Source organism: Salmo trutta, chromosome 20 (genome assembly GCF_901001165.1).
Source record: "Salmo trutta chromosome 20, fSalTru1.1, whole genome shotgun sequence".
NCBI classification, from domain to species: domain Eukaryota; kingdom Metazoa; phylum Chordata; class Actinopteri; order Salmoniformes; family Salmonidae; genus Salmo; species Salmo trutta.
This window is the reverse complement of record NC_042976.1, coordinates 35,707,457-35,720,167: the sequence shown is the minus strand read 5'-3', so window position 1 is coordinate 35,720,167 and position 12,711 is coordinate 35,707,457. Positions and strand designations below refer to the sequence as shown.

Below are 12,711 nucleotides of genomic sequence, written 5' to 3'. Positions count from 1 at the left end.
CACCAAAACTCACGGACCAGGCAAGGAGGGCATTAATCAGAGGCAACAAAGAGACCAAAGAGAACCCTGAAGGAGCTGCAAAGCTCCACAGCGGAGATTGGAGTATCTGTCCATAGGACCACTTTAAGCCGTACACTCCACAGAGCTGGGCTTTACGAAAGAGTGGCCAGAAAAAAAGCCATTGCTTAAAGAAAAAAATATAAGCAAACACATTTGGTGTTCGCCAAAAGGCATGTGAGACTCCCCAAACATATGGAAGAACGTACTCTGGTCAGATGTGACTAAAATGTAGTTTTTTGGCCATCAAGGAAAAGGCTATGTCTGGCGCAAACCCAACACCTCTCATCACCCCGAGAACATCATCCTCACAGTGAAGCGTGGTGGTGTCAGCATCATGCTGTGGGGATGTTTTTCCATCGGCAGGGACTGGGAAACTGGTCAGAATTGAAGGAATGATGGATGGCGCTAAATACAGGGAAATTCTTGAGGGAAACCTGTTGCAGTCTTCCAGAGATTTGAGACAGGTTCACCTTCCAGCAGGACAATGACCCTAAGCATACTGCTAAAGCAACAGTCGACTGGTTTAAGGGGAAACATTTAAATGTCTTGGAATGGCCTAGTAAAATCCCAGACCTCAATCCAATTGAGAATCTGTGGTATGACTTAAAGATTGCTGTACACCAGCGGAACCCATCCAACCTGAAGGAGCTGGAGCAGTTTTGCCTTGAAGAATGGACAAAAATCCCAGTGGCTAGATGTGCCAAGCTTATAGAGACATATCCCAAGAGACTTGCAGCTGTAATGGCTGCAAAAGGTGTCTCCACAAAGTATTGACTTTGGGGGGGTGAATAGTTATGTACGCTCAAGTGTTTTTTTGTGTGTGTGTGTGTTACTTCTTGTTTGTTTCATTAAAAAAAATGTGCGTCTTCAAAGTGGTAGGCATGTTGTGTAAGTCAAATGATACAAATCCCCCAAAAATCTATTTTAATTCCAGGTTGTAAGGCAACAAAATAGGAAAAATGCCAAGGGGGGTGAATACTCAGTGTACATCACTTGTTTGTATCAATTGAAAAGACATTGGCAACTTTGTATTTGAAGTCAACTTTTTTCTGAAGTTATCGGCGGTCACAGAGGTGGATAAACCATGTGATTCGATGTTTAGTAGAGATCTTTTGTATAAAGTGACACGGAAGGGCAAAAAACCTCTAATGACCCACTTAGCTGTTCTACGAGTGGTCTTAGGCAGGCGTTAAATTACGAGTGTTTAAAAGTGCAATGCAAATAACTATGGATTTGGGGAAACAGCTCGGAGATTTAACGATGCTCCTACGAAGGTTCTAACAATGAATTTATTAGCCTTAAGATGCTTTTGGGAAACCAGGCCCAGGAGTTACCTTGTTCTGTCCCCCATCTAGTGGTTAATTGTGTACATTACATTATTTAACATGGAGGCTACAGATTGAAGTATTAGGTTTACATACACTCTACAAATGTCTTGTTAACAAACTATAGTTTTGGCAAGTCGGTTAGGACATCTACTTTGTGCATGACACAAGTAATTTTTCCAACAATTGTTTACAGACAGATTATTTCACGTATAATTCACTGTATCACAATTCCAGTGCGTCAGAAGTTTACATAATCTAAGTTGACTGTGTCTTTAAACAGCTTGGAAAATTCCAGAAAATTATGTCATGGCTTTAGATGCTTCTGATAGGCTAATTGACATCATTTGAGTCAATTGGAGGTGTACCTGTGGATTTATTTCAAGGCCTACCTTCAAACTCAGTGCCTCTTTGCTAAACATCATGGGAAAAACAAAAGAAATCAGCCAAGACCTCAGAAAAAGAAATTGTAGACCTCCACAAGTCTGGTTCATCCTTGGGAGCAATTTCCAAACGCCTGAAGGTACCACGTTTATCTGTACAAACAATAGTACGCAAGTGTAAACACCATGCGACCACACAGCCGTCATACCGCTCAGGAAGTAGACACGTTCTGTCCCCTAGAGATGAACGTACTTTGGTGTGAAAAGTGCAAATCAATCCCAGAACAGCAAAGTACCTTGTGAAGATGCTGGAGGAAACAGGTACAAAAGTATCTATATCCACAGTAAAACGAGTCCTATATCGACATAACCTGAAAGGCAGCTCAGCAAGGAAGAAGCCACTGCTCCAAAACTGCCATAAAAAAGCCAGACTACGGTTTGCAACTGCACATGGGGACAAAGATCGTACTTTTTGGAGAAATGTCTTCTGGTCTGATGAAACAAAAATAGAACTGTTTGGCCATAATGACCTTCGTTATGTTTGGAGGAAAAAGGGAGAGGCTTGCAAGCCGAAGAACACCGTCACAACCGTGAAGCACAGGGGTGGCAGCATAATGTTGTGGGGATGCTTTGCTGCAGGAGGGATATGGTGCACTTCACAAAATAGATGTCATCATGAGGGAGGACAATTATGTAGATATATTGAAGCAACATCTCAAGACATCAGTCAGGAAAATAAAACTTGGTCGCAAATGGGTCTTCCAAGTGGACAATGACCCCAAGTATACTTCCAAAGTTGTGGCAAAATGGCTTAAGGACAACAAAGTCAAGGTATTGGAGTGGCCATCACAAAGCCCTGACCTCAATCCCATGGAAAATGTGTGGGCAGAACTGAAAAAGGGTGTGCGAGCAAGGAGGCCTACAAACCTGACTCAGTTACACCAGCTCTGTCATGAGGAATGGGCCAAAATACACCCAAATTATTGTGGGAAGCTTGTGGAAGGCTACCCAAAATGTTTGACCCAAGTTAAACAATTTAAAGGTAATGCTACCAAATACTAATTGAGTGTATGTAAACGTCTGACCCACTGAGAATGTGATGACAGAAATAAAAGCAGAAATAAATAATTCTCTCTACTATTATTCTGACATTTCACATTCTTAAAATAAAGTGGTGATCCTAACTGACCTAAGACAGGGATTTTTTTACAAAGATTAAATGTCAAGAATTGTGAAAAACTGAGTTTTAATGTATTTGGCTAAGGTGTATGTAACCATCCGACTTCAACTGTATATAGATTAAGCTATACAATTTGATAATACAGAACTGTGTGTAACATACTAACAGGAAATAGTCATATTTAATGTAATTTCTTATATTGTGTGTGTGATTAGGCTGCCCCCCCTAAGATTGTTTTCTCCTCTGCTCTGCGTGTTTGAGTGCTGTCTGTAGCTCCTCGGGTGTCACCAGGCCGAAGCGCACTAGAGCGTCCTCCAGCTGAGAGCGAGAGTTCCCAATAAAGGAGTGGGACAAGAATGAGGGGAGCCCTCCTCCTCCTCCCTTTAGTGTGTAGAGAGGAACTCGGACCATCCCCATCACCTGGAAGAGAGGAGGAGGGGTTGAGAAGGTAGCGGGGAGATAGGATGCAAGGAATGCCGTAAAGACATACTGTACACACAAATGCTACCTCATGGCCATGGTCTGTTGCTGTGCTAGCAGCTGCCTTTTCGACCTCCCTGATCTCTTTCTCTTCCATTCTCCGGGCATAGAAGTGAGTAATGGGGTGAGAGGAAGAGGAGGAAGGGTTGTGGCAGGAAGACACATGATCCTCCACGGTGACTGACAGTGAGAAGCCCAGCTCCTCCCACAGTTCCCTGCTCAGGCCCTCCTCTAGGGATTCTTCGGACGGGTCAACGAGACTAAGGTCAAAGGTCAGATGTCAGAGCACATATACAGTATTCTGAATCCCAATCCGTCCCTTCCACTAGTCTAGAGTAATATTCTCTGTATGACATCACTCACCCGCCAGGGAAACCCAACAGACCATCAAAACGCATCTGCATCTGTGGAGGGAGATAAATGCAGTAACTAACACGGAACCCAAACCGGCTGCGCGCGTGCGCTATCGTGCATCAATTTATTTTGTCCCTCTACACCAAACGCGATCACGACACGCAGGTTAAAATATAACAATATAATATATAACAATATATAACAATTAATCCACAAATAAAACGGTCACGCGAATTGTTTCTAGTCATCTCTCCTCCTTCCAGGCTTTTTCATCTTTGAACTTAAATGGTGATTGGCGGCTATATTTTCATAGTATTACCACGCGACGCGAGCGGTGTAGTCCGGGTATAACACTAGTCTCTCATGACAGGCAAAATATAGCTGGCCACCGACCAGTGTGCCCAGGAGATTTGGTTCTGAGTGTGGAGATTACTAACACGTGCACGCACACACCCTTCTCTCTCACCAGTACAATGTGTCTGATGGGGATTTCTTCGAACAGCTGAGCTTCTGTGTCTGCATAGAGCAATATGTGACACGCATGTCTGCACCCCACACACGCCAACGCCTCTTCTCTAGACAGCTGTCCACTGGCCATGCTGCCGCCTGTACACACACACACACACACACACACACACATTAACGCTCCCTCTGTACAGCTGTCCACTGGCCATGCTGCTGACTATACATACACACTGTACACACCACCAAACTCTGCTACTCCAATTTATAGATCTGTTCCACCTTCATCTGTCCCTCTTTTCAAGTCTTGGAGATTCTATCATATATTGTATTGTAAATACATACAGCTACTGTAAAAGTGTGGATGACCGGCAGTGTGGACCACCACAGCCAGCTGCAAATCCTTTCTGTTTACAACCAGAAGCAGGAAGCTTCTGCCTTGTTGGGAAATGGGTTAGCTGAAATCAGGATAAGGCGTTATATCGCCACCTGGAGGGCTGGAGTTTAGCTCCCACTGAGAGCATTTGACCAGTGGCATCTGCTTGTACAGTAGAACCTTTTGCGGCTTGGGACCCCTTTTGTGATAGCAAATGAATCGGGGACCCCCTCATAATCAGAACACAACTCGAGTTAAATAAAAATAGCATACAAGGAGTTTTACTATGACTTTGGCAGTGCAGGGCTAGACAAACCAAGTCTCTGGCCTGGGAAGGCCCATCCTTTGGCATTGGAGAGAACCAATCTGTTTTCAAGCTAATTTCCTGCAATTCTACACATTTTACCATGAGGCCGAGAGCACTTTGCAGTTTTACAGATGAAATTATAGTGCATTTATGCAACAACAACAAAAGGGGGTAATTACAATAAGTATTGAGTTGAAAAATGTATAATTGGTGGAATACTGCGGATATCAATATCCCTGTGAGCCTCCCAGGCCCATGTTGCCAGGTTAAGAGCATAACTTGTAGATTAATAATATTACCAGTGTCCAATGTAAACTTTTTTTTTCGCTCATTGGCCCATTTGGCCAGGGGCAAAACATCTACTGGTGTAATTTTCACCGCTAATAAAATTATAGTAAAAGATTACAGTTGCGAGAGCAAATATTTTTTGGTGAGAGAGGAGAAATCCATGTGGGGATGAAGTGTATTTGTGAGAGTACAGTATCCCTGCAAAACAAAACAAAAATCTCTGCTCTCAAATTAATATTGAACGTTTTTCAGTCAAGAACCTAACTAATCAACTATGATTTCAATATTCTGTTATTAAATCAGGCAATTGATTAGGCATACTAGGTTAGCGTCAGCTAGCAGCTAGCTAGTTAATATTTAACCACGTATAAAAGTTACCAGTTTGTTTGATTTAACCAAGAGCATTTTAGCTAGCTAGCGAAGTTATCAAGGGGTTAGTATGGAATGAGGACTTGAAAGACCAGCATGACTGGGAGGGAGTGGCAGAGGATGGAGAGGCAGGGGGAGAACAGACACGGAAGGCCCTCACTGGGGAAGAGGCCCTTGATTGAGATGGGGTGAGGGGGAGCCAAGAGTCATCAAACTCCAAACTAAATAGCCAATATTGGAAACCACTAACTGCACACTTTGAGATAGTCTATTTAAAATACAGATTTGATTACTTTTACTCTGGCAGTTTTTGTGCAGTTACAATAAAAAACAATGTCCTCTCTCCATCTTCTCTTTCTCCATCCCTTTCTCCATGCAGGCCCACTGTCACTATGTTGGTCTTTGCCTAGCTGGAAGAGATGGGAGATACAGGAGTCCACTCTGTTCCAAGTACCTTGGCCCCTCTTCTATGCACAGCACTCTAGGGACTTCCTGCAGGTAACCATGACTTCTATCGCTCACCCCCGTAACTTAATCATTAGTGGTACTGAAACTTCCTCGAATTGATTTTACGTTGCATGGAGGCATTGTTATTAAGACAGTTGTCATTTAGAGAGAATGACATGTTATTGTCTTTGACTAACTGCTGTCTATTCAGTTAGAAAGATGGTTCTATACAGAGGATGGTTCTATACTGAATGTGTACAAGTAGATTAGGTAAGGGATTAAGTGAAAATCTATAGCAGGATAGCTCTCCACAATGAGGGAGGGGCATGAAATGATAGCAAGCTCTTCAATAATGATCCATACTGACTCACTGACTGACGAGTGGCGTGGATTGGTACAGCTCGCCTCAGTTCCACATAGTATGTTATCACTTATTTGGCTAAATGATTATACAGCAGCCTCTCGATACAGCAACAGTCTTAAAATGGACTGTTACCTTGAATCGGACACTAATATGGTAACACTTTTCAACTCCAATTGAACTCTGTGACATTTCCTAACATTTTCTATTTTTACGCTCTCTCACTGCAGTTGTTCTCAGGGGACAGTGTGGGATATAAGTATTACATGCCTGTGTTTTCTTTGCACACACTTTTCTTGTGTGTGATTTAGTGCAGTGTTTTGTGACATCCCCAGACCAGTGTTTCGAGGCAGGGATGGACTACATTGTTCGTCTGAGCTTGCCCCTCTACTCTGCACTCTGTGATATCCAGTCCCCATACACATTCATCGACTCTGTTAGTTCCCACATACACAAAGTTAAACACCTAGACACGACTGAGACTTTTGTGTAAATCATGCATTGATGTCACTTTGATAAAAATTCAAGCTACAAGGATTTTAAGTTGGTATTCAGCCCTTCAACTCCATACTAAATCTAATTCCATCTTCTGCATCTTTCTGTCCTCTCTATAGATTGTGCTGATGTCCCACTGTAAGAACCTGGAAATCTTCACTGGTTCTGAGGGAGGTTACATGACCACCAACAGTATCTGGGACATGTTCCAGTGTTACCGCTGTCTGGAGAACAGCCTGGTTGGGTCAAGACCCCCTAAGTAGTTGCAAAGCAGCTAAAAAGTAGTAAGTAGTTGAAAACTTACTATATAGCTAAAACGCTAAAGTTGTCCATGGTTAGATTCAAACTCGCAACCTTTGGGCTGAGGCATGGCAGCCTGTCAAGCCCGCTGAGGTATGGAAACCCATTGAGCCAGCTAAGGCAGGGGAACCCGTCGAGGCATGGGAATCCGACAAACCGGTTGAGGCCTCCCAGGTAGCTCCGGTTCTGACACCTGGACCTGACCTCACCTCCAACACAAAAACACTCCCTGATGCTTTGCTTTGGGGAGGAGTCATTCTGTAACGTGTGTGCTGAGAGTCGGGAAGCAAGTTCAGGGAGTGACTCATTTAATAAATAAATGAAAACATAATACAAAACAAGAACCACAAGCAACACACAATCTTATCCAAGATGGCGTAGCAGTTCAGACGTCCCCTATCCTCCTCTTGTGTCCCGTGTATATATATATATTCACATATTTTTCTTCACTTATCTTTTTACATTTTTTTCTTCTAAAAACTCAACCTCAAAGCACTCTCCTGCAACCCGCCTCACCAATTTAAAAAAAAGAAAGTATTATTTACCTCATCTGAATTCCACAACAGAAGCTAGCCAGAGGTTAGCCATTTTCACTGGCTAACGTTGGAGTTCAGCTAGCCACGGTTAGCTGTCCTCAGCTATCCATTAGCTCGAAAAGCTATCGGCAGTTTTTGTACAGCGCAACTCAGACCAGAGCATACCGGACCTATTCTCTCTCCTTCCCCCGATTTCTACAGCAGGCTCTGGACATTTACACCTGGATCTTGCAGCTAACTAGCTGCTACCTGAGTGACTATTGGCAACGTCGGTCACGAAATTAACACACATTATTACGGAGCTAGCCAGCTGAAGAGTTCCGTCAGCCACTCGTGGGCTTTTCCTGAGCTAGCCAGCTGAAGTGTCTCCTGGGCTACAATCACCTATCCTGACCCTTTTTGCTGCCGATGCGGAGCCCCATCGGGTCTTCACGACTGGACCACCGACGTTATCTGCCCGAGGGAGTTATCCAACTGGCCCCTCCGTCGCGATGTAACCTGATCGCCCATCTGCGGCCGGCTAATCGTTAGCTGTCTTATCGGCTGCGATCTGAATAGGTCTGTCGGACATTTTTCTTGGGCCACTATAACTAACTATTTTGCCAACTTGAACAGGTCCCCCCTTCCACACGGAACCCCACTAACCCACAGACGGAAACGCACGAAGTGGCTAAAAACAGACCTCCCTCCATCTTCCACCAGCTTGCTACCTATGGCCCGGCTAGCTGTCTGAATCTCACTGGACCCTTTGATCACTCGGCTAAGCATGCCTCTCCTTAATGTCAATATGCAATGTCCATTGCTGTTCTGGTTAGTGTTTATTGGCTTATTTCACTGTAGAGCCTCTAGCCCTGCTCATTATACCTTATCCAACCTCTCAGTTCCTCCACCCACACATGCTATGACATCTTCTGGTTTCAATGATGTTTCTAGAGACAATATCTCTCTCATCATCACTAAATACCTAGGTTTACCTCCTCTGTACTCACATCCCACCATACCTTTGTCTGTACATTATACCTTGAAGCTATTTTATCGCCCCCAGAAACCTGCTCCTTTTTCTCTCTATTCTGGACGTCACAGACGACCAATTCTTATAGCTTTTAGCCGTACCCTCATACTTATTCTTCTCTGCTCCTCTGGGGATGTAGAGGTGAATCCAGGCCCTGCAGTGCCTGGCTCCACTCCTACTCCCCAGGCGCTCTCTTTTGATGACTTCTGTAACCGTAATAACCTTGGTTTCATGCATGTTAACATTAGAAGCCTCCTCCCTAAGTTTGTTTTATTCACTGCTTTAGCACACTCTGCCAACCCGGATGTCCTAGCTGTGTCTGAATCTTGGCTTAGGAAGTCCACCAAAAACTCTGAAATCTTCATCCCTTACTACAACATTTTCAGACAAGATAGAACGACCAAAGGGGGCGGTGTTGCAATCTACTGCAGAGATAGCCTGCAGAGTTCTGTCCTGCTATCCAGGTCTGTACCCAAACAATTTGAACTTCTACTTTTAAAAATACACCTCTCCAAAAACAAGTCTCTCACCGTTGCCGCCTGCTATAGACCCCCCTCGGCCCCTAGCTGTGCTCTGGACACCATATGTGAACTGATTGCCCCCCATCTATCTTCAGAGCTCGTGCTACTAGGTGACCTAAACTGGGACATGCTTAACACCCCAGCCATCCTACAATCCAAGCCTGATGCCCTCAATCTCACACAAATTATTAATGAACCCACCAGGTACAACCCCAAAGCCGCAAACACTGGCACCCTCATAGATATCATCCTAACCAACGTGCCCTCAATATACACCTCTGCTGTTTTCAACCAAGATCTCAGCAATCACTGCCTCATTGCCTGCACCCGTAATGGGTCAGCGGTCCAACGACCTCCACTCATCACTGTCAAACGCTCCCTGAAACATTTCAACGAGCAAGCCTTTCTAATCGACCTGGCCCTGGTATCCTGGAAGGATATTGACCTCATCCCATCAGTAGAGGATGCCTGGTTATTTTTTTTAAATGCCTTCCTCACCATCATAAATAAGCATGCCCCTTTCAAGAAATTTAGAACCAGGAACAGATATAGCCCTTGGTTCTATATCTGAGAGAAGAGAGAGATAGGAGAGAGAGAGAGGAAGAGAGAGAGGAAGAGAGAGAGAGAAGAGAGAGAGAGAAGAGAGAGCAATAGGAGAGAGAGAGAGCGAAGAGAGAGAGAGAGAGCGAAGAGAGAGAGAGAGAGAGGAAGAGAGAGAGATAGAGAGATAGGAGAGAGAGAGGGGAAGAGAGAGAGGGGAAGAGAAAGAGAAGAGAGAGAGAGAAGAGAGAGAGATAGGAGAGAGAGAGAGAGGAAGAGAGAGAGAAGAGAGAGAGAGAGAGGGGGGAAGAGAGAGGGGAAGAGAGAGAGAGAGGGGAAGAGAGAGAGAGAAGAGAGAGGGGAAGAGAGAGAGAGAAGAGAGAGAGAGAGAGAGGGGAAGAGAGAGAGAGAGAGGGGGAAGAGAGAGAGAAGAGAGGGAGAGGAGAGAGAGAGAGAGGAAGGAGAGAGAGAGGGGAAGGGAGAGAGAAGAGAGAGAGAGAGGAAGAGAGAGAGAGAGGGGAAGAGAGAGAGAGAAGAGAGAGGGGAAGAGAGACAGGTGAAGAGAGAGGGGAAGAGAGAGAGAGAGGGGAGGAGAGAGAGAGAGAGAGGAAGAGAGAGAGAGAAGAGAGAGAGAGAAGAGAGAGAGAAGATAGAGAGATAGGAGAGAGAGAGAGCGAAGAGAGAGAGAGATGGGAGAGAGAGATAGGAGAGAGAGAGGGGAAGAGAGAGAGATGGGAGAGAGAGATAGGAGAGAGAGAGGGGAAGAGAGAGAGAGATAGGAGAGAGAGAGAGAGAGGGGAAGAGAGAGAGAAGAGAGAGAGAGGAGAGAGAGAGGAAGAGAGAGAGAAGAGAGAGCGAGAAGAGAGAGGGGAAGAGAGAAGAGAGAGAGAGGAAGAGAGAGCGAGAGGAAGAGGAAGAGAGAGAGAGAGAGAGGAGAGAGAGAGAAGAGAGAGAGAGAGAGGAAGAGAGAGATAGGAAGAGAGAGAGGAAGAGAGAGAGAGATAGGAGAGAGAGAGAGGGGAAGAGAGAGAGAAGAGAGAGAGATAGGAGAGAGAAAGGAAGAGAGAGAGATGAGAGAGAGAGAGAGAGAGAGGGGAAGAGAGAGGGGAAGAGAGAGAGAAGAGAGAGGGGAAGAGAGAGAGAGAGAGAAGAGAGAGAGAGGGGGGAAGAGAAAGGGGAAGAAACAGGGGAAGAGAGAGAGGAAGAGAGAGAGAGAAGAGAGAGAAGAGAGAGATAGGACAGAGAGAGAGGAAGAGAGAGAGAGAAGAGAGAGAAGAGAGAGATAGGAGAGAGAGAGAGGAAGAGAGAGGAAGAGAGAGAGAGAAGAGAGAGAGAGAAGAGAGAGCAATAGGAGAGAGAGAGAGAGCGAAGAGAGAGAGAGAGAGAGAGAGGAAGAGAGTAGGTTGAGCCACTGACGTGGTCTTCCTGTCTGGGTTGGCGCCCCCCCCTTGGGTTGTGCCGTGGCGGACATCTTTGTGGGCTATACACGGCCTTGTCTTCGGACGGTAAGTTGGTGGTTGTAGATATCCCTCTAGTGGTGTGGGGGCTGTGCTTTGGCAAAGTGGGTGGGGTTATATCTTGCCTGTTTGGCCCTGTCCGGGGGTATCATCGGATGGGGCCACAGTGTCTTCTGATCCCTCCTGTCTCAGCCTCCAGTATTTATGCTGCAGTAGTTTATGTGTCGGGGGGCTAGGGTCAGTCTGTTACATCTGGAGTATTCTCTTGTCTTATCCGGTGTCCTGTGTGAATGTAAATATGCTCTCTCTAATTCTCTCTTTCTCTCTTTCTTTCTTTCTCTCTGAGGACCTGAGCCCTAGGACCATGCCTCAGGACTACCTGGCATGATGACTCCTTGCTGTCCCCAGTCCACCTGGCCATGCTGCTGCTCCAGTTTCAACTGTTCTGCCTGCGGCTACGGAACCCTGACCTGTTCACCGGACGTGCTTGTTGCACCCTCGACAACTACTATGATTATTATTATTTGACCATGCTGGTCATTTACGAACATTTTAACATCTTGACCATGTTCTGTTATAATATCCACCCGGCACAGCCAGAAGAGGACTGGCCACCCCTCATAGCCTGGTTCCTCTCTAGGTTTCTTCCTAGGTTTTTGGCCTTTCTCAGGAGTTTTTCCTAGGGAGTTTTTCCCAGCCACCGTGCTTCTTTCACATGCATTGCTTGCTGTTTGGGGTTTTAGGCTGGGTTTCTGTACAGCACTTTGAGATTTCAGCTGATGTACGAAGGGCTATATAAATAAATTTGATTTGATTTGATTAAAATGAAATGTTTCTAAGTGATAATCATTTGAGTCACATTTTTTTTGTATTTTATTAAAGCATTGAAAGGCATCGTTGTTGAATAAGAAACCATGTTTACTTAAGAGGGAAACAGAGAGAGAGAGATCTGCCTACAAAATTACACCATAACAAAATAGTAATGCGACCAGTAATGATCATTTGGTACAACCAGTGTTAATGTTAAAAAACTATTAAATTACGTTATTGTCTCAAATGCAGAGAGAAGCTCAGTTGATAAGAGAAAAATGTCTTTCTGTGAAATATTATATGGTTTTCATTTATTTAAAAGAAGTTATAGTTGACAGTCCTTATTTAACAGAAATTTTAGTTGACGGGTCACCCAGTGTAAAGTGAAAAATCAAAGACATATCATACTGTAACTTATAACTTCTTTAATGTTGAATATTTGAGACCATGTACAGTACCAGTCAAAAGTTTGGACACACCTACTCATTCCAGGGTTTTTCTTTATTTTTACTATTTTCTACATTGTAGAATAATAGTGAAGATATCAACACTATGAAATAACACATATAGAATTATGTAGTAATCAAAAAAGTGATAAAAAAATCTAAATATATTTTATATTTGATGCCTTGATGACAGCTTTGCACA

The 12,711-nt window shown here is 44.4% G+C and overlaps 1 protein-coding gene across 2 annotated transcripts; it reads right to left on the bottom strand.

Annotated features, from left to right (window-relative positions):
- Nucleotides 1–2,997: 2,997 nt before the first annotated feature.
- Nucleotides 2,998–4,669, bottom strand: zgc:103759 (U8 snoRNA-decapping enzyme). 2 transcript variants are annotated; one of them, XM_029703065.1, is made up of 5 exons: nucleotides 4,488–4,669; nucleotides 4,249–4,388; nucleotides 3,792–3,832; nucleotides 3,457–3,688; nucleotides 2,998–3,368 (listed from the first exon to the last, which is right to left on the bottom strand). In XM_029703065.1, exons 2-5 carry the CDS (start codon nucleotides 4,378–4,380, stop codon nucleotides 3,174–3,176), a joined length of 600 nt encoding a protein of 199 aa, XP_029558925.1. In that variant the 5' UTR covers nucleotides 4,381–4,388; nucleotides 4,488–4,669; the 3' UTR covers nucleotides 2,998–3,173. The 2 variants fall into 2 exon arrangements, with proteins under 2 accessions (XP_029558925.1, XP_029558926.1); XM_029703066.1 differs by having other exon boundaries at nucleotides 4,590–4,656.
- Between the last annotated feature and the right edge of the window lie 8,042 nt (nucleotides 4,670–12,711).

Excerpts from the sequence above, each read along its gene's own strand:
- zgc:103759 (XM_029703065.1), bottom strand. The coding sequence starts at position 4,380 with ATGGCCAGTGGACAGCTGTCTAGAGAAGAGGCGTTGGCGTGTGTGGGG. Across the intron at positions 3,833-4,248 it reads CCATCAGACACATTGTACTG|ATGCAGATGCGTTTTGATGG; the intron begins GTGAGAGAGAAG and ends CTCCCTCCACAG. Across the intron at positions 3,369-3,456 it reads CAACAGACCATGGCCATGAG|GTGATGGGGATGGTCCGAGT; the intron begins GTAGCATTTGTG and ends CCTCTCTTCCAG.